General features: G+C 36.3%; 1 protein-coding gene across 2 annotated transcripts in view; it reads right to left on the bottom strand.

Annotated features, from left to right (window-relative positions):
* MCTP1 (multiple C2 and transmembrane domain containing 1) overlaps nucleotides 1-21598 on the bottom strand; it is a 197444-nt gene that overhangs the window by 42528 nt on the left and 133318 nt on the right. Inside the window, exons 17-21 of one of the 2 annotated variants that reach the window (XM_088130050.1) lie at nucleotides 11544-11663; nucleotides 7448-7472; nucleotides 4153-4168; nucleotides 3151-3154; nucleotides 675-728 (exon numbers count right to left, since the gene is read on the bottom strand). In XM_088130050.1, coding sequence (XP_087986176.1) covers nucleotides 675-728; nucleotides 3151-3154; nucleotides 4153-4168; nucleotides 7448-7472; nucleotides 11544-11663 — 219 coding nt within the window. The remainder of the gene's footprint in view (nucleotides 1-674; nucleotides 729-3150; nucleotides 3155-4152; nucleotides 4169-7447; nucleotides 7473-11543; nucleotides 11664-21598) is intronic. The other variant, XM_007425963.4, reaches the window with a different exon arrangement.

Below are 21598 nucleotides of genomic sequence, written 5' to 3' on the forward strand. Positions count from 1 at the left end.
GTATTAACTAGCTGTTATTTACTGTGGTGGAAATTCTCAGCCCAAACAGCAACCTAGGAACTGAGCAATATTCTCAATAGCTGAAAGAGCAACCAGTATCTTAGACTGATGCTGGGCCACACAATGCCAATCCCAAATCTGTCTATAAGAGGCATATGAGAATTGTGATTATTTAAATATCTTACAGAGTGCAGCACACATCAAACACTCTTCTGCCAAGTAATTCTCAGAAAATTATAGATGGCAATAGACCACCTTCAAACGGTATGATGTTTCTATTTTTACAATACTCCTCCCACATGGAAGTGCAGCCCTATTTGAAATACTCTAGAGAGGGCAAATTTTTGTCCTTCAAAAACAATTGTCACTGCACTTTTCTTCACAACAGCTATCAAGTTCCAGACAAGCTGAAATACTTTTGTTCCTGAAACAAAGGGAAAAAATGGCCCAGCTCTTGACAAAAACATGATGTGGTGGGGGAGGAGGGGAGGGGAAGGGAAGTTTATAGTTCTCTATACCTTCTATAACATACTATGGCATTGTTAAGATGATAAACAGCTCTGTCCAATTCTCTGCACTAAAAACACTTCAATTCCTTTTTAACTGTCTGTAAGAGCAGTGTTGTGTCTAAATTCTCCCATCCCTAGGTACCAAGTGCCAGGAAAGATAATTACCTTGTCATCTCTGTCATCTTCTTCTTCCTCGTCCTCTAGCATGTCCTCCACTACCTGCAGGCACAAACAGTAGCAGCCATCAAGAGTTAAAAAGGAAATATTTGTTTCTTTAAGCTTTTTGTAGTTTAAAGTTTATTATTTTTTTAACGTGCAAAAAATTTTACAACATGTAGTTGATCTAGAAACAAAGCTTTAAAGTATATAATGCATTACCAAGCATGTACAAAAGTAAATAGCTCCATTTTTAACCATCCTATATCCTCACTTTGGCTGCTACCAACTGGTTAGTTTCAAAGAATGCCAAATTCTAACAAATTACTCAAAATAATTTAACCTTTGTTCTAATTAAGCACAATTCCTACTAGGTACCATTACAAGCTATGATTAATCAAAAGCAGAGAAGCTTCTGAGAGCTTCTCATCCTGGCTGTGCAAAAGGAGGTAAGCAGGATGAGAAGTTCAGAAGTTCTCACTTCTAAACCATAATTTCACAGGCATCCAATGCAAACCACAATGATCGAAAAAATGGTGAAACATAATTTGTGATCTCATGTTTCAAACCCCAGCCTTTTGTATTTGCATCCAATGCAGGATACAAATACATAAATCATAGGGTTCTGGCATGTCATGTTTTGTCATTTGCTCGTCCTTTCCCTCCCTATTGACATCTGTGCATATTTTATCAGTTTGTATTCAGAGCAAATTCAAACATTTGTTATTGGATCTATTTGAACTAGGTGCAACTGCAGCTTCTGAACTTCTACAGTCCTTAAAGCCAATAAACCTTTATAGGAAGGTGATGGAAACCGATGACACTGACATAAAAAAGTTAGTTTGTCTTCAGAATAAATGAAATTAGTTTTCTATTTGCTTGAAATGAGGTTAATTTAACAATACATTTGCTTCAGGTACACTGAATGTCTTAGATAATGTTCAATAAAGGTTAGTTACAATCACCCTGGTGAGAGAGACATAACTCAGGAGTTGGGATATTAACTCCCATAATGTTGTCTTGTCCTATTACTGCCTTGTTCTGGGCTGATATCAACAGAATTATTCATACAGCTCTGGATCAATTACCTGCTGTATGTTAAGGAGAGATATGTTCTTCTTTGCTATATCCCAGTATTAAAATATCAGGAATTGTGGATTTTGTGGGGCATGGGGATTAGCTAAAAGGATTGCTATATAACACTGGAAGGAAAATCTGCTACTTGATTTGCAGCAATAGACTGCTGATATTTGTTTGTTAACATTTGAATATATTTTTTCCAACAACAAAGCAAGGAAAAAGGCTTTCAAGAAATATTATTAAAACATTTGGAGTTGTTCTGTTTATTTCCAGCCTCCCCACCTTTAAACTATTTTAAAGTTATGCCTATTAATTTTGAGGTTTGTAGACTCTTTAATGTTGTTGCATGTATACGTCCTTCTCTTCTGTTATGCAGTTTAACATAATAAAAAAGCCTTTGAGTGTATTAATTGTGCAACACGATTCCTTTTTAGATGCAAGATGGATGAGTTCATGTTAACCTTCCTGATGGTTTTCATTCACAAATCATATGTATATAATGCAAAGAATATTTAGAAAGGAAACAATAAGGCTATTATCTGTTTCAGAGAAAATAGGTCACAGAAAGAACTGTATTCCAGAGTTACAAGGAAATATTGCTTTAAGGGTTGCCCTCTAGATTCTTAAATTTTATATTAAAATCTGATCAGTGGCATCCGTGTATATGTGTGTGTGTGTCCGAAATGGCAAGACTGCTGATGGAGCATTGCAATTTTCAATGTGTGTGCGACAGATGTAGGTCCATCCTGCATTTGTAGATGTTGGTTTTTCACTGGGGATAGCCTGCCTCACTTGTACCTCCCAGTTCCCATTTTCAAATGGCCCAGCTCAGGAAAAGCAATGGAATGCAGCTCTGCTGACGTGGAGCCACACAACTAATAAGTCAGCATTCTTTACAGTCAGCTATGGACAACAAAATATAGGTAGTCCTCATTTAGCGACCACGACTGGAACCGGCAACTCAGTCATTAAGCGAAGTGGTCACTAAGTGAAACCATAATTGTGCTTATGATCTTACTTCAACTTTCCTTTGCTTTACAGACCTCTGAAGGTCATAAATGCAAGGATTGGTTATAAAATTACTTTTTTATCACCATCTAACTGTGAACAGTTGCTGTAGGAGGCAGTTGCTAAACAAGGACTACTTATACTGAATGTATTTTGATTGCAGATGGTGAGGACAAAATGAGGGAAAATGTGGGTTGATTTTAAGGTATGTTGAGAATGCTTTGCAGATAGAAGGGCTACCAACATGACAATACTCCTAAACATACCACAGAAAAAGCTAGTGGGTAAAACAAAACCATGTGCATTTTGGCAGCAAATTGTGTTAAAAACTTGTCCTGATACATTAATTAAAAATAATACTTTCATTCTAGCAATGTTTTTCCACTGTTAACAATACTTCCCTTTACTCTTGGAAATTCAAAAGGCTGCACAGGTATATCAAAGGTATGGATTTTAATGTAGCTTCTATTCGTGTTAGTGTTGGAACAGGAATCAACTATTTAGCTTTTTACTGTAAACTCTAAGGCAGAATCTGGAAATGCTTCATGAATCACAGATCTTACTTTAGGAAGCAGTCTATTATACACAGTAATTTAAAACCTATTCTATTATGTGAGAAACCAATAGCTCCTTCTCTTTTCTTTGGTTCTATTTTTCTATTCAAATAGTATGTGTGCTATAAGTGACAATCATGTGGAAGTTTTAAATCACACTATTTGCATGTTAACTGTCTATTTTATTTCGTAGTTACTTGGTCTATTTAGATTTGTTTTCTAATTATTGTTGGCCATGCTTAGTCTTGGATATGTCAGGTAACATAACATTTGAATATTTGGTAAAAATTTACAACAGGATAAACTTTCATAAAATGCTTAAATTTAGATTTCTTCCATAAAAAATTGCTGTCTGCATCCTATCTCACAATCTAATAGTATTAATCAAACAAAGGAAAGCACCAGGGAAATCAGAAAGCTCTAATGCAAGCAGTTAAAAGTGACATGACCTTCTGTAATGTCACTTGTCACAGCTGTATATGCCACATAACAGGGGAAGATACTTAAAGACCTGATTTCAGGGGTAGATCCATGTTTAATATATGAATACAGATGACAATTAGGAGCATGTGAAAGTTGACTCCATATAGTATATATGAGTTCTTTATTATGTTTACTGTTTAGTCACAGATTGCACAGTGTAGTTCATGAACTGCACTGTATTTACAAAAACATTTGTTTTATAGTGTTCTGATTGTACACTGCTATCCTCCCCCAAACTTCCAATCAAGCATCAAAATATTTTCATCTAACGAATACATAGATTAGCCATCTGATAACATAACTCATAAGCAGAGTTGATGCCTCCCTCCCTTTCTCCCCTTCTTTCTCCTGTTCTTTGAAACAACAATAAGAACAGAACTGCATCCCAAATCAACATCTCTACTCTAGACTACTAAAGGCATTTAAGCAGAATCTGGAGTTGATTTACATTCTTCCCATTTGTCTCTGTACAATCAAACCACATGTGTTTGCGTATCAGTTGATTTACGGTGCTTGTGTGTAATTATAAAATAAAATGATTAAATGTGCATAGTTTGAAGAGAATGTATAAAACCACTCAGACGACTGCAGGTCATGAGAAAGTAGTTTAGGTCAAGCTGAATATTCCCACAGTTAACACGCTCAATGACAATACACTGATTAGTCTATGTGGTCATTTTCACAACACAGCGCACAGAATTCTCATGCAGAAGACTTTAAAATATTATAATTGAAAAAAAAATCATTTAACAGAAGTGACAGCCATCCATAGCCAGCCTTACGATAAATATGTGTCACTGGGATCAGCACACAGGCAAGCTCAAAGGTATTACAGATACCTGACACACAGCCTTCTCCTTTGTTTGATTAATACTATTACATTTAGAGCTGGGATACAGACAGCAATTTTTATGGAAGGAATCTAAGCATTTTCTGAAAGCTCATCCTGCTGTATATTTTTATCAATTATTCAAATGTTATGCCATCTGATACATCTACAAGAGTAAGAATGGCCAGCAATAATTTGAAAACAAATAGGTCAAGTAACTACAGAATAAAATGGACCCTTAAAATGCAAACACTGTGGTCTAAAGTTTTTTTATAATTGTATTACCTTTATTGTCACTAATAGCACACATATTATTTTAATAGAAAGACAGAACCAAAGAAAAGAGATGGGGAGATTGGTTTCTCACTTCTTCGAGGTTTCAATTCGCTATATACTAACAAACTGCTTCCTAAATTATGGTCTGTAATTCAGGAAGCACTAATTCTACAATTTTAAGCAAATACCTAAGAGAAAGTAGTTCTTTCATGGGCCTAATAATGCATTTCATTCATTACAAATTATACACAGGTAGTCCTCGCTTAATTACCCTAATTGTGACCGGCAACTCTGCTAACCAAAGTGGTCACTAAGTGGGAAATCGCATGACTGCGACTGTGCTTTCTGGCTTTTAAGAGACAAGACTACTCAGTTTCACACCTTCCACTTTTACCTCCTAACCACTCCCCTACCCTTTGGAATGCTCAAGTGCCTGCTTACCATCTTGTACACATCGAAAGTATTGCGATCACACAACCTGGGCTGGGAGCCACAGGCACACTACACAAACAGATTATGTTGCTCTCTTGAAATCCCTTCTCCAACCTCTCCTCACTGCAAGGTGGGGGGGGGAGGAAATGATTTCTGTAGGCTCTGCCACCTGCCCGCCCCCCTGAAGAACAGAGAGATTGGAGAGGGATAGCAAGAGAGTAAGCTGTTTGCTTTTCTATACATCAAAAGCAATGCGATCATGCCAGCAGCCTGGGGCTGGGAGCCCTGGGCATGCTACTTAAACAGCTTACAGTACTCTCTTGAAATCTCTTCCTCTCCAATCTCTCTGCTCTGCAAAAGGAGGGAGCAAGTGATTTCTTTCCCTTTTCCATTGCCAGCATGACTGCATTGCTTTCAATGTGTAGAAAAGCAAACAACTTGCTCTTTTGAAATCCCTCTCCAATCTCTCTACTCTGTGAAGGGGGGAAGGGTCAGACAAAGGAGAGATTTTAGGGGGGAAAAGAAAAAAAGCACAGGTCAGGCATAGGACAAAGCGTACTGATTGTAATGGCTAAGACGTGACTGAGGGATGCTACAAAGGCCATAAATGGTCAGAAATTGGCTGTGAAGTTTTTTTTTTCAGCACTGTCATAACTGTCAATTATTGGTAAGTCAGCAAGCGAGAATATGTATACACACACACACACACACACACAGACACAAACGTGTGTGTTACATTTAATAAATAGTAATTATCTATCTATCTATCTATCTATCTATCTATCTATCTATCTATCTATCTATCAGCTCTTTTTAATGAGCCCAGATTCTATAGCAATTAAATGAAGCCTTATACAGATCATTAAGTATTTGTTTGAAGTTTGTGTCTAACAACTCTAAAACCTAAAATTCATATTTACAGTTACCTTTAGATTAAAAAGAAATTTTAATCTAAAGGTAACTGTAAATTTTAACAGAGCTCATGCAGTTTATTAAGTGAAATCGTAAAATGACATTTAAGTACTTCAGTAGAAACTTTGATTTAGAGAATATGTTTCTTATACAAAGCTTTGAAAAGATGTTATTTATTTTATTAGCACCATAAATTTAGCATAAGATTGTTTGGTAGCTTGGTACTTCAGTTCATAATGACATAAAGAGGTTGTCTGGTTGTCATAAAGGCTAGTGAATAAAATTCTGCATGATTAGCCCAAATCTTTTACAATTCTACAGCTATGTGAGGCATCTTGTGTTTTTCCAGGGACAATGTGAAGGTCATAATATTTGACCTCTCAGTCATGAACAAAATATCAGGACTCAGGTAAGCCTCTTGCTGTATGGCTAGAGGTAGAATCTATGGCCTTCCAGCCTCTCTTTAACTATAAATCCCATCAACATCCTTAACAACTGCTATGCTGGGTGGGGATGATATGATTTGCAGTCTGACTTCTGGAGAATCAGAGGGTTTTATCCACTGTTCTAAGGGAATATAACTTCTGGTGTGTGGATTAATGTGTGTAAATCAAGCAACCTATTTGACATGTAGTATTGAGAACAATGCATAAACAGGGACTTCAAAATACGCTATAGAGTGGTGCAATGGATGTGTAAAGGAGAGAATGAAATAAAACTGGGTTTATCTGTCAAAATCACATAGGAACTTGATTAATAAGGCCACTGATTATATAGAACCACAGATTTAGAAAGGACCTCAGAGGTTAACTAGCCCAGCCCCCTATTTAGTGCAAGTTCTGCTAAGTGTTCTTTTACCTTCTCCTTACATATCCTGGGTTGCAGCACCCAATGATCACCTCCTAGACTTTGCTTCTCTTCTGAGAGAAGACAAATGTAAAACACAAATTAAAATATTTTGCTTTCTTGCTATCAACCATTTACTTTTTTTTCCTTGCAACAGATTTACAGTCTCTTTCCCTCTTCTTTTGCTTCTGCTCTACCCAGAAAAGGCCTTTTTATTATTTGGGATATTTCTCCAAGCCTCTGCACATTCTAGCCTTTACCTTTTCTGACATAATCCCTATAGTTTCTGGTGACTGCCTTATATTCTTCTTTTGGTTATGTTCCCCTCCTACCATTTCCCTTTTGTTTTTCAGCATTTTAGCAAGCTGTCTGTACCCATACTGCTTTCTTCACACATCCCCCATTTTTATTCTAATAGGTATTGTTTGTTCTTGTACCTTCAGAATCTTGTTTCAAAGAATTTCCCATCCTCTCCTGACCCTTTACTGCTTCAGTATTTCAAGCCATTGGCTCTGGGTTCATTAAAATCTGCTCTTCAGTGCACAAGTCTGACTCTTCTCTGTTTCTTCTCCCCTTGATACCATAAATTCAAGGATAATGTAAGTCACCTTCTCCCTACATTCCAGTTACCTTATCAAACATTCTCAACAAGATTTCCAGGCTCTAACTTATTAATTCTGTGCAAGCATGTGCTTTTTTGTCTAATGCAACACCTCCTCCCCTTCTGTTGGACCTGTTCTTTTTGAGTAAGTGTCATCTGTGTCATCCCGCCAAGTTTCTGTGACACCTATCACATATTTGTCCTCCTGTGTTAGGGTTCCAAATTCTCTTCGTTTGTCATACATTGTGTGCATTGCTGTAGAAACATTTGAAATTGTGGTGGTACCCCTGCTGGCTTTACTGCTGTAGTTTCCTGCCAATGATCCCGCTCTGCCTACGTGCTTCTCCCTTTATTTCTTGCATTGTTGGCCCCAATCCTTGGAGGTATATTCAGTTCTGGGTTTTTGTCACCCTTCCCTTTTATTCTGGTTTAATGTGCCCTGATGAAATTAGTGAGGTACCAAAAACATCCGCCCCAGTCTTTGTAGCTTCCCTCTTGCCAGAATTTGTGTAGAAGCACAACTCATGGTCAAGAAACACAAACCCTTCTCAGTGGTACTATCTTGACAGCGCTATCCTATTCACTTCCAGGATTCTGAAGCCTTGGTTCCTCTCAGCAAGGAACTGTCCACCATCACGCAATTACCAAACACCATGAAGTGCCTGTTCTCCTATCAACTAGCTCTTGGGTTTCTTTGAATCATGGAGACCTGTGAGTTTTCCACTATGTTCTGTGAAGCCAAGGTTGGCAAGGCTTGCCTAGATAGCTGTGGGCTGTCTACTAGAGGGAGAGTACAATAGCAGTCATTGAACTCCATCAGCACTGAGTATCTCATGATCCTCTTTATTCTCCAGATCACATGCTTTCAATTCCCTTCTGCTTTGTATTCTGTGGGACTCACTTCCTTTTTCTGTCCCTCTGAGGAGCTTTGCCTGTTCTATCCAGGAACTTCTCACTTTCCCTAGTGGGCTATAGTATAGAAACTCTGTCCTAAAGTCTTCCAACAGACACAAACTTCTAGCAGGTTTAGTTTGGGTTCTCTTCAGGCAGAAGGATAAGCATTGCACATATCTTGTAAGATCACAACACTTTCTCTGCTATTTATGTTGTTTGGAATCCCCCACTCACATTCCTCCTGCCAAACCTCCCCACAAAACCCCTCCCCCCATTTGCCTACCTTAATCACAAGGTCCCAGAAGCTACTTCTCTGGAAATATATCATACTATAATTGATTGGGAAACTAAGATTATTAAGTAATAGAGGTATTCTATTGGCAAAAGCTTTCCAAAATGTTGCATTTAATTGTCCTCAATGTTATTAGTTTGTTAAGGGGGATTAAGACTATAACAGCCCTGAAAAAACAACATACCACCTAGCCTTGCATCCTGTTTCCTACTCCTATATTCTCACAATAATCAAATATATACTGAAAGATAATCTCTTTTTGTACTAATGCTCTGGGTATTCTGTGGTACACTGTCTCTAAACATGGAGGTTCTATGTAACATCCCTTGCTAATTAGCCATTGATTAATAAATTAAATGGCTATCATCCATCAATTTGAACAGATAAAAGAAACAGAGGTAAGCTTTGCATGCTCTCATGATTTATTGAGAAACTATCAGATGAAGACAATACAAAACAAAAGTTTCTTTTGCTATGTGGGTTGTTTGCTGCCACTAGGCAAGTTGTGGAAACAAAACTAGGCAACTTGGGAGAACGAAAATAGCAGCAGGGTTTTTTTTGTAGAGGAAGGAAAAGGCTAGTAGACCTGTGCTTGTGCTGAAAACCTGATGATGAGCGTGTGCTTGGAAGTAAACTTTTCCTGTTCTAAGTTTGTGAAAAGGCAAGTGTGCGCACTTGGGAGGAAAAGTACTCTGCATCTACTGAGGTGCTTCTCTACAATACACCAGAGAAAGCCAGGTGTGAAAAAAATGAACTTTTCCGAACTGCTCCTAGAGGCAAAATAAGAAGGGAAATAAGGAAAAGAACGCTGTGGTCTTTTGTCTAGTTGTTCAAAGGGCAGTAGTCCTCTATATTTAAAACAGTTCTAAAACTCTAACCTCTGCAGCACTTCACTGAAGGCAAGGAGAATACTCTGCATACACTGAGATGTATTTTTAGCTATCTTAAGTACTTTTTATTTATTATTTTATTTCTTAAATTTATATGCCGCCCATCTCCCCCAGAGGGTGACTCTTTCTACTGAGGATTTATTGAATGTCTGATCATTTCTATGTTTCTCCTCTATGAGAATCAGCGTGGTGTAGTAGTTTAGGTGCTGGATTAACAGTGAGAAGACTTAGGTTACAGTCCTCCCTTAGGCATGAAAGACAGCTTGCTGAGCTTTGACTAGTCATTCCTTCTCAGCCCTGATCAGCATCAGACTCTGTGACAAGCAGGCTAATAACAGAACCCTTTGTTGCATCATATATTTATAGTTTCAGTATATGGACCAAGCAAGCACACTGCGAAAACAAGCAGACCTTGCAATAATGTGGGACAAACACTAAGAACCACAACAGTGTTCCTCATTCATAAAATGTAAAATGCAGTTTAACTCATAAAATTATGACTTTCATCATCTGGAGCCATCATTTTGGTTCCTCTTTTCTATTTGTAAGAAAGTAATAATACAATCTAAGTTGTAGTGGTCCAATTCATGTCTATGAAGTCAGCTAGGTAGCCAGATTCTATATCATCTTACTCAAGTACAGTACTACCTCTGTTTCCTTCTAAGAAGTGCTAAAGGTAGATAGATATGAAGATATTATTTGTTACAATGTTCACCACATCAGTATAAAGTATTTTTGGAGTTTCTCAGGGATGTTAAAAACATGTTTCTGGTTATTTCTGAAAGTTTCCACATTCAAATCCTCAGGCTCTCCCTGTTGGACATCCTCTATTACCATGTTCACCATAAGACAAAAAGGAGAACTGCACAAGCCCCAAAGGCCTTCTCCTAAAGTATATCTGAAAAGACAGCTTCCAAATGTTTATTTATATTATAATTCACATATCTAAATATATTCTACTTCTTGATGACTCTGGGCAGCATACAAAATGAAAACCAAAGGAAAAGAACAGTATCAGGCAACAAAAAAGGAAGCTGGTCATCCTGGTAGAACAGACAAAAACTCCTCCTAAAGGGTGCCCATAACCCACCATACCTTGAAAGGAGAGCGGGGCTGGGGTAGTACTCTGAGGGTATGTTGTTCCAGAGGGCAAGCACACAATAGAGAAGCCATGTTTCTTGCATCCCATCAGATGACATTGTTTAATGGATGAAACACAGAGCATGCTGATTCTATCAAATCTTACAGGATAGGTAGAAACAATGGGAAAGAGACAGTTCTTCAAATATCTAAGCTTTACAACATATAGAGGTTTAAGTTATACCTGGAAACCTATCAAGAATGAGTGCAGTTCACAAAGCAGTGGTATTACATGGGCATACTGTGGCATTTCTATAACTGAACATACTACTACATTCTGCATTGGTGAAGCATCCAAAAGGTCTTCAAGTCCAGCCCCATGTAGAGTAATGCATTACAGTTGAGATAACCAAGGCATGAGTGGTCATAAGAAGGGCCTCCTAGTTCAGGAACAGTTGCAATTGGTGCACAAGATGAATTTGTGCAAAAGCCCTCCTGACTACAGATGCTACTTGCTCTTCAAGCAGAAGCTGAGAATCCAGGATGACCCCCAAATTGCCAAGCCTCAGTCTTGTTAGTTCGAGCTGAAGCCTCCTTATCCAGACCCCTACACCTTCAGGCACTGGGATAAGACCTTGAAAAAAAGACTCTGCTCCCAAGATTTTTTGTTAACAAATACAGATGTACTTAAAAAGACTTACGGTATCGTGTGGCCAATTATCCTTTCCTGATACGATCAAGAAGTAATTCCACACCAACAGCAGCAACAAGACCAGTGGAATCATGTACAGCTCAAAATTCCAAGTTACAATAAGGAAAAGCTGGAACCAAGAAAAAGATTATTTATCCTTAGATATCCTGGAATAAATTAATGGAAACCTATAACATATGAGGGAAGCAATGAGACTTCCTTTACTATTCATAACTGTGCAGTTTCCTGTTTCAGAAGATTGGGGGATTTTGAAGATATGGGGAAGGCACAGACATGGAACAAGAGAAGATTATACATCCATCTACACTGGTGTTGGAAACCATTTCCATTCTCAAAAATAAACTAGTTAGTTCCACCCTTAATGCACAAAACATGGAAGAAAACAGAAATTTCATATCTCAAATCCTGCCTACCTTAACCACTCTGCTAAATATGGCACAGTAAAACCTCAGTTTAACAGAACATTCGGGGGAGGGATGTCTGTTAAATCTGAATATCTGTTAAAATAAAATTTATATCATTTGTGTTAAATTTCTTCATCTTTATTACCATGTAATTGACTTAAAAGGCATCATTTGCAGGAAAACCTCAATTTAAAGGGCAAATATAGGAATGAAGTCCAAATAAAATATTTGTCCATTGTATCTGAAGTCTAGAAAATCAAGCTCCATTAAACCAAGGCTTAACTGTAGTTCTGTTTCTACAGAATGCCACTCAATTAATTCAAGACAAAGAAACTAATACCATTTCTTATTTTTGTTTCTTATACAAGAAGCCAAATAATAGTAATCTATTACCACTAATAATATAATCATTTTCATCTCCTTACATTCAACTAAGAAGCTTGTTCTGTTTTGGAGAAATAAAGTTCAGGTGTCCCTCTTTACAGCTGTGCAGAAAAAAGTTCCAAAGCTTTAACCATCCATATAAGAAAGTTTTTCAGTACTGTCCATATGAATACTAGTGACCTATCAGTATTTTTTCCAAGGGGTCTCGTGATAACCAAAAAATATTCAAAATGTACAGTCTTACTCAGAAATATACTTTTGCAATTTATTTTTTTGATACATATTCAACTATAAACAAAAGTAACTTGGGTCTGTTGCTGGGCTTGGAAGGGAAGTATAGCTGGAATCTTAAGAATTGAATTGCACTTCCAAATTCCAGTTCTTACGTAATATAAATTCAACTGTTTATTTGTTCATTTTAGATTATTACAGATGAAAGAATAAAAGCAAACATGTTTTCCTCATACTTTGTTTTAATTAAGGTTGTAATAGCTATCGATTAGATGATTTGACTTTATTTGATAACTTCCAATTAATCAATTATTTTTGAATACGTCACTCCTTCACAACATTTGGGAGGAATCGTTCCTCCTCTCTCACATAGGGAAGAACAACTCTTAAGATGATACTTGCCTATGCGTTGCTTTGCAGTGACACATGCACCATCTAACAAAAATGTTTTTTCCTATTTTTATTCATAGGTTAGTTTCTGAAGGTTTGATCAATCTTTAAAAACTCACAGTGTAATCAGTTATTGATACTGTTCAAAGATTATTTAGTCAGATCAGCAACACAAAAAGATAAAACAATACTGTGGTTGGTTAAAGGTTAGGCATTTTGATGAGAGTGCTCTTTAAATTTTTAACTTAAACTTTACATTTAATTTTTAAACTTTTTAACCATTACATAAGAAGAAAGCAGATGGAACATTGCCACCTCATATTTTATTTTCTGAGAAACTGCCATTAAGTATATGTGATATCCATTTTTTAAAAAAAGCAAGTGGAAATATGAAAGGCAGAATGTAGAAATCTAGGCTACCATAAGGCACTATTTAAATACTTACAACTGAAAAACATATTATTTACTTATTTTAAGCACACCTGGGCAAACAAAAAATTAGTATGATTGTAATGGATACAGATTCACTCTAAAGTGATCAACAGGACTGTGTTTTTGAAGGGCAGCCTAAGCTTCAACTTTAAATGAAGGATCATCATCAATGGAAATAAACTTCCTTGTTTCTCACACATACAAACCCACCCCTTATCTCAGCATCCTTGAAAATGCCAAATAAACTATTCCAAAATATGTGTTTTAAATGACAGTTTATGCTACCACATTAATACTTTAATTTAAATTCCCCCTTATGCAATAATAACAAGATGCTTCATGCATAAGTATTATTTGAACCTGCAGTTAGTTCAAAATTCATTCCAGGCTGCATAAATATGTTTGCATCTATGAATAAAAAATAAATTTGATCTGATCACATAAGGCTTGGAAGCTTCAAGATAGTGTAACCGATAGGCATATTCCAACTCTTTCTTTGAGCATCTTCCCAACTCTTTGTTATACAGTACTCAATGAAATAACATGCTCTAAGAAGAAAAAAAAGAATCTAGAGTCAATAATTTTGTTAAGGTTAACTGACAGTTTTCCTATGAAGAACTTACATTACACAAGACAGGTAAAAATTTAAAAAAGGAACAATGGATAGGAAGGGGTAAAAAACTTCTGTTTTTGGGAATGTGAAGGCTTGCAACTATTTAATAAAATATATTGTCTCAATATTTATTTTGAGTTATTTTTTCTCATGATTAGCATAGCTATCTTTTATGTCCCTCTAGAAAATGTCTATTATTTCCTGAATTACTCACTTTCAATGAACTTTATGAGATTACCATTACTTCACAATGCAGACACAAAATAAACACCTTATGACTGAAAAAAAATGAGTCTATTTAAATATGCTTCTTTTATTATTTGGTTGGCAATCTCATAGATTTCATATGATCTGCATTCCCTGAAACTAACTTTTCTGTGTTTAAGAGTCAGGTGCTTATGGTCACACTGTTCTCTTTTTGTGGCTGATTTAGCACACCTAGTAAACTTAACTATGACATGACAGTCAATCAGATCTGGCAAAATACTGATATTGTTGAGGGCAAGGAAAGTCACACTGATCTCATTCTTAATATGTTACAGGAGAGGGAATACATGCCACTTGCCAGGGAAACTGGACCAGGGTTCCCTTTTGCTATAATTCTGTGGCAGGTTTATTACTTGTTCTTGCTCTTACCAACACTGCAGCGTGACACGGCAAGAAGGTACAGATTAATTTTTTTTTTCAGTAATAGGGACATCTTGACTCTAGACAAAAGGCCCAACACTTTTGCTTTGTCGCAATAGCTTAAAAGAAAAGGAAATGATGGCACATATTTATGTTTGTGTTTGAGAATATCTTGTTTCAGCTCAGGTGACCATTCACTAGACCTGAAAAAAGGTGGTTTCCTTGAATGATGGCAATTCTACTTAGACTTACTTCAGAAATGGGCAAGAGTTAGCCATATTAAACTTGCAAAACAATTTTAACTGGATTTTCCAGCACTGCCAAAGGTGTGCAAAATGTAAGGCTACTCACCACTTTAACGTTACATCTCCTTTTGTATGTTTTTACATACATTCCACATGGTTGAAACTCTTAAATACATAGTGATACCACCTTTATTATAAAATCTGCTTTTCCACATTTTCCAAATTGTTGATCTCAGAAAGGATAGTTCTGAAAATATAAAAGTTTACCATTCCTGGTATATTGTAATTCACTATTGTAAAAACATCCAAAGCTAATGGAAGTGTTCTTTATAAATTTTAGCAAACAAAATGCTCAGCTGTCATCGTTTATTTACAACTGTTACAATTTTTTTTGGAAAACATACCCTGTATGCATTTATGAGTAACTTTTTATCTAAAGCATCAATAAGGGTCATTGAAAAATCTGCTGTATGTCAGAGAATAAATTCTCAGCTTTGTGCTGAGAGACACAAGATGGTCAGTATGATCCTGTATTTGCCTAACTTTAATTCACTGTTGAAAAACTGAATCTCAAGATGAAGTTGAAAAAAGTTGTATCACTTTAATAGCCTGATGTATTTTTCTTTTTATGTATGTAATATTCTTTTTAATATTTAGAGTTATATATAATTTAGGTTTGTTTTCAGTTTTGTTTAGCTTTTTTAATGGTTTTCCCTCTTACTTTTTGTTTGTTTTGATTTAAACCTATTTTTCTCTATTTTTCCCTCCTTAGGCAATTTAGCGTAGGGTTTTTATCTTTTTGTTTTCGCAATGTAGTTTTACATAATGTTATGTTTCTTCTTCTTTTATTGAATAATATAAAATTAGAGAGATATTTAGCTTATGAATATACTATATTTATAACAGCTTTTAATGAAATGTTAGCTGTGATGTTTTAAAGCTTAATAAAATTATTAACAATAGTTTTGGGGAAAGATAAAATCAGTGAGCAGGAAAGTGACTGATCTGTATCATACCATTTTGTTCTTACTCTAATTTTTTTTTTTTTAAGTAAGGGCAGCTCAAACACTATAAAGTTGCTGTCTTCGGTATTATCATTAACAGTTTGCTGCCTATCAATTTGATCTATATTTCTTGTTACCTATTCAGCAGTATCAATTTCAGTTGGTGCTGGGAGCTGTTGTCTTTATTTTCTAATAATGCATGATACAGAATGATTAATGCAGCTGCTCATTTCCAAAAGGAAATAGCATTGGTACTGCTTGGACAAATGGCATTAGGGACCCAACTGGAGTTTCCATCTTCACCAGTTACCAAGGGGTGGGGAAGGATGTTCATTAATAGACGTATTACAAGAAGTAATGTATCAAATAACAGAATTCCAATCAGCTATGGTAGGCCCAGGTGGGTTATGTGATCTCCAAAAGTTATCAAGATACAATAAGTGTTAATGTAGATTTAAACATTGACTAAATACAAGTAAAAGAGTTTGTTATTTTGCACGCAAGTCAAAAGAGACCCAGAATAACAGTAGCCTAATTTCGTATTTAAATAATCCTGGCATCCAGAGACTTTTGAAATTGTTACTCATTTTATACATGCTCTACCCTCTCTCTGTACTTAAGTTATGGGCAGCTTGGCATCAACACAAGATAATAAAATAAATTGCTGACCGCTGCAAAGGTTTCAGGGATCTACTCAGAGATTTAATTTTGAGATGTCCAGTATTCTTGGCCATTGTGAGATCTAGAAATCCCAAACATCTATAACAGGCAGATATCATAATTCACCTCCATCAGTTCAGAGGTAGGCAATGTTTGAGGGGTCAGGACTGTAACTCAAGATTCCCAAAGTTCTAGAGAGCTGCAGGAGGGTGTCAGGGGCATTACAAAATTATTAGCAGGGTCAATTTTTTTGTAGGTTTGGTTTAGAGTGGAATGGGATGGAGTAGGAGCAGGAAGCCACTGAGAGGCACATAGGTCCCATCTCCATTTTATCCAGAACATTATTTTTTTTCTGAAAAAAAAAAAATCCCAAGCTAGTTCACTGCACAAGGTAGCAGGGCAGAAAAAATAGTTCTGCAATCTTAATGATTCTCTAACTGCCATGACCTGCTCATAATCATGCCCTGCTCATATCTGGAAACAAAGCTGTGGCCAAGATGGAAGTGTGCTTACTTGTTTTGTGTATGAGAATGGCCTAGTTGTTAGCTCCAAGCTCATTTTGCATTCTCCTGAGGTCCTTAGCTACAAAGAAACTGTCAAACAGGAAATAGTTCTACTGTTCTCAAGCATTCAGCAACACAGTTACTCCCCTCACCTTTAGGATGATGTATGTTTCGATTTTCTTTTGAAAATACAGAGGTAATGTTAACATGTACACCACTATTCTTTTAAGCTACTTATAATGAAAATTAATTTCAGAAACTTTTAGTCTCTTATGAAAAATCTGACCTATATTTAAAAGGTTGCTTGCAAATGCTAGTATATCATTTGCACTCACAGTGCTGATTTTGAAATAACAAAACAAAAACTCATTTCCTATGCTGTAGCTTCTTGTTTTGCTTATGAAGGCAGAAACCCTCAAATCGTAGGAATTATTTTTCAATATATATTACTTGCTTATCACTTTAGCTGACCACATCTATTTTTCTAGTAATGATTAGTCTCCCAAGGACAGAGAGACATATCTTGGTACATTGTGCATTTAATCTATGTACAATGTCATAAATTTCTCCCATTTCTCTGCATATAAGTTCCTAATATTATATGGAAAGATACATGTAAAACCAGAAATGTATGTATGTTCTCATATGTAAGGAAATCCTATGGAAATCCCCATAGGGAAATGTGTAGGTTGTTGTTGCAATATCTGTCATCCATGTAAGAGAAACAGAAATGAGATGGGCATTAAATTTGCATACAGCCTGAAGCACAGAGGTGCTGTATGTGAAGAATTGATGGGCATATCTTGCAGGAAAATTCTGTCAGATTATCTCAGGAAAAAAACACCCCCAAGGAGATAATTTGAAGACATCAGGAGAATTTGCTTCGAAACATGAAAATAAACTCAATATCTACAGCAACGGGAAATGTTAACCAAAACCTGCACAGATGCCATGACACAATCAACATTTTAGTTAATTAACTTTGAGCTTAACATTGTTAGAAACAGCTTTCATTAGGATTTCAGAGTATTTACAAACATGTGGAAAAACAAGGTTTTATATATATGGACAATAGGAAGAGAGAAAAGTCAAGGCAAAATCAATCATTACAAATCATTATAGCTTAAATATGTTCTACAGAACAGAAGCAATATCAACGGAAACAGACACGTGTGACTAGAAGGTGAGCAGCTCCTAAGAAAGTGGCAAAATGTTCCCAAATTAGCGAGGCCTACTTTAAAAAACAAATTAAGTTGTTCCTACTGGTACAGTCCTACCCCATCCAGTCCTCCTTACAAGGTTGATGAGTAATTTTTTGGCACTATGGTAAGCATATAATTCAGTACTGGAGTTTGAAGCACAAAAATTGCCTTCACCACATTAATTGAACATAACTTTCTCATTATAGCTTTCTGCTTTATTAAAGGTAGAACCCAACATATCATCTAGACACAATTCTGTTACTCATCAATGTTTGCGAAACTGTTTTACAATAGTAATTTAATCATCCTTAGTTCATCGCTGCCATTTTTAGGTTTTTCCTCAGTCTTGTGACCTGACTACATTAGAAACTTTAAGCATATGGCCCTGTCAGAAATCAGCATGAGATTAACCCCTTTCATGTATTATGGCATCCAGATGCTCAACATGTGCATGTTCCTGATAATATACCACACCCTACTACCAGGCTCCAATGATGTCAGCTTCTATCTTTGCCGATGGAATACCTTTGCATGTACAGGTGACTGTACGGTGGGTTTCACATGAGCCAGGACCTTACATTAGTATTAGCACACGGAGAATGCTTTAATGTCTATAATAACATGAACATATTGCAGGCTAATGGAATATCTATAAATTTCAATAGTTTGGGAAATTAAGGATCTCAGAGTTTATTTTTACACTACTACAAGAACATGATTCATGAAAATCTGGAGCGGACAGATCCCATTCCACTATGTTTCACCAATCCTTTTTCTGTTGCTTTTGACTAAAATGCTCAGAGGTGTCCCATACTATATTCATTATTCAGGAAATGAGAGCATACACAGCATATTGTAGTTGACTCAATGGGACAGGTCTATTTTAGAGAACTTTCTTTGCTTATAGCAGCCAAGATATAGGAAAAAGAGCAGCTATTACTGACATTCTGAATCCACAGTATCAGACTGTTTGATTTTGTATTTATTGTGATGTCAAGTGTATTCTATATTTATACGTTTGATACCATATTGTAAAAATGGGAAATGAATAGCCGTCTAATGGTTCCAATCTGATCACTGATTTTCCAAAGGTAAAAATCTTCTGAAGGGTGCGCCACATTATTTTCTTGCAGCAAAACCAATAAAGAGCTTTGTAGCATTTTTGTGAAGATGGATGGATGGATGGATGGATGGATGGATGGATGGATGGATGGACGGATACACACACACACACACACATACATATATATGAAAGAAAGAAAGAAAGAAAGAAAGAAAGAAAGAAAGAAAGAAAGAAAGAAAGAAAGAAAGAAAGAAAGAAAGAAAGAAAGGTAGATAGATAATGGGGAGAGTATAATTTGTTCTATTTACATTTCACTATCATTTAATCCCACTGATTACCATTTTTCCTTTATAGATCAAAAAGGATTATACAAAATTTCAGTTCAGAGTTTCAATCAAATCATCCCTTTGAATTGAATCATATTCAATCAGGTGCCTTCAACTCGAAACAAAACATTTGATGGACTTTGTACATGCACACACACTTTTATTGAACCAACTGTTGGAACTGATTCTATAAATTCCAACCAGTTTTTCTCACTGAATTAAGCTGACTTACTGAATTAGAATTTTGAACTGAATCTTCAAATCAAATCATGGCTGATTTGCGTACTCCCCCCCCCACCACCACCTTTCAACTGAGGGTGATACTTACATCGGTTTTTCTCAACCTTGGCAACTTTAAGATGTGTGGACTTCAACTCTCAGAATTTCCCAGCCAGCATGCTGACTGGGGAATTTTGGGAACTGAAGTCAGCACATCTTAAAGCTGCCAAGGTTGAGAATCACTGGCTTAAATGCATCATGAAGAAGTGAGTTCTAGATCACAAAAGATTAGGCTACTGTTTTCAATTTGGGGAATCTAAAAGCATATGCAGATTTCTGTTTTAAGCGCCAAAGCTCAGATATTACAGGGACATGGCTGGATCCAAACAGTAAGACCAGTACTTATAGTCATGTTACTTTCTCTCACACTGAAAAAAAAAGAGAGGAAACAAAAAGAGAAGGCTAAAAGAAAACACAGACAAAAAGGGTATGGACCTTAGTGGAATGAGAGAATCATTCCCCCACCACCACCACCCATTTTCAATTGGGTAGGTATTTTATATTCCCAATAAAATAAATGGAGAATCAATATGGACAATACTTCTGCATGTCCCTGCAGGAACAGTAGTGCCTCCAGGGAACATGTTGGAATCATAAGCTTAGATTGTAATCAATTTCTTAGTCATTAAACTTTTACAAGACTTGGTTAATTTAGGCAAGCAATGTATGGACAAAGAAAATATATATTACAACACTGTAAATTAAACCAGATTCTATATTTTATACAAACCAATTAATGGCCAGGGATTTCTCAGTCCCCTATCTTTCCTCACTGAAAAAATGGTTGAAGGATCCTCTAGGATCATATCCATTGGCATAAGGACAAGTTGCATTTAAAGAGGAAAGCAGGTAAGGCTGCAGTACTGGCAAAAGTGCTTATGGATTCTAGCTCTAACAATATTTATGATTACCAGATTCTCCCGTTTCCCCAAAATTTGTTTTAGTCATGGTTCTAAACATATTTTCAAAGTTAAGATGACTCTACATGATTATTTATCATAATTAAAATGTAACAATTTGGTAGCTAAACTGTGCAATGTTACATAAGACATTGTAAAAAGGTTTTGTTATGCTCAGACAGAAGATTCCTTTACATCAGTCTGCATTTGTGTTCAAAGCACTCATGCATTTGATAAGGTCTGTTTGGGGGTATACCATGGAAATAGTTTCTCTTCTTTGACAGATCAAGCTATCAAGATTTTTGTAAGCACCATTTGTTCTAACTTGGCTAGTGACCACAGAAATTTAGAGTGGAGGGAAAGGGAGGAAGAAAGAAGGTATCACCATAGAAGCTCCTGTTTTTAACTTTATTGAATTCACTCCGAATAGATTTCACCATAATCCTTCTCCTCAGTTTCTTTGTATTTGAATTCCCTCACTATTTTATTTTTAATTGCAAGCTGCTGCTGCTTCTTTTTTTTAAGAATTCATGCAAACACGTTAGGGATCTATTTGTGTTCTTTGCCTTCAAGATAAAGATACCTCTTTTTATTGAGACAATGAAAAGCTGAAAACTCCCATGCTGATAGCCTGAAATATTTTTGCTGCTACAGTGAGTCAAAGGGTAGCTCCCTCCCACCTGCATTTGACTTTGCATGTTCTAGTATACGCACGAATGCACAGATAATATGATTAGAAAACAGCTTGTTCATAGAAAGCTGTAGTGTTCCCTTTTCAAGTC

The sequence above is a fragment of the Python bivittatus genome, unplaced genomic scaffold (genome assembly GCF_059951505.1).
Source record: "Python bivittatus isolate LINGU-HERP-01145 unplaced genomic scaffold, Pbiv_v1 ctg000850_np1212, whole genome shotgun sequence".
Lineage (NCBI taxonomy): Eukaryota > Metazoa > Chordata > Lepidosauria > Squamata > Pythonidae > Python > Python bivittatus.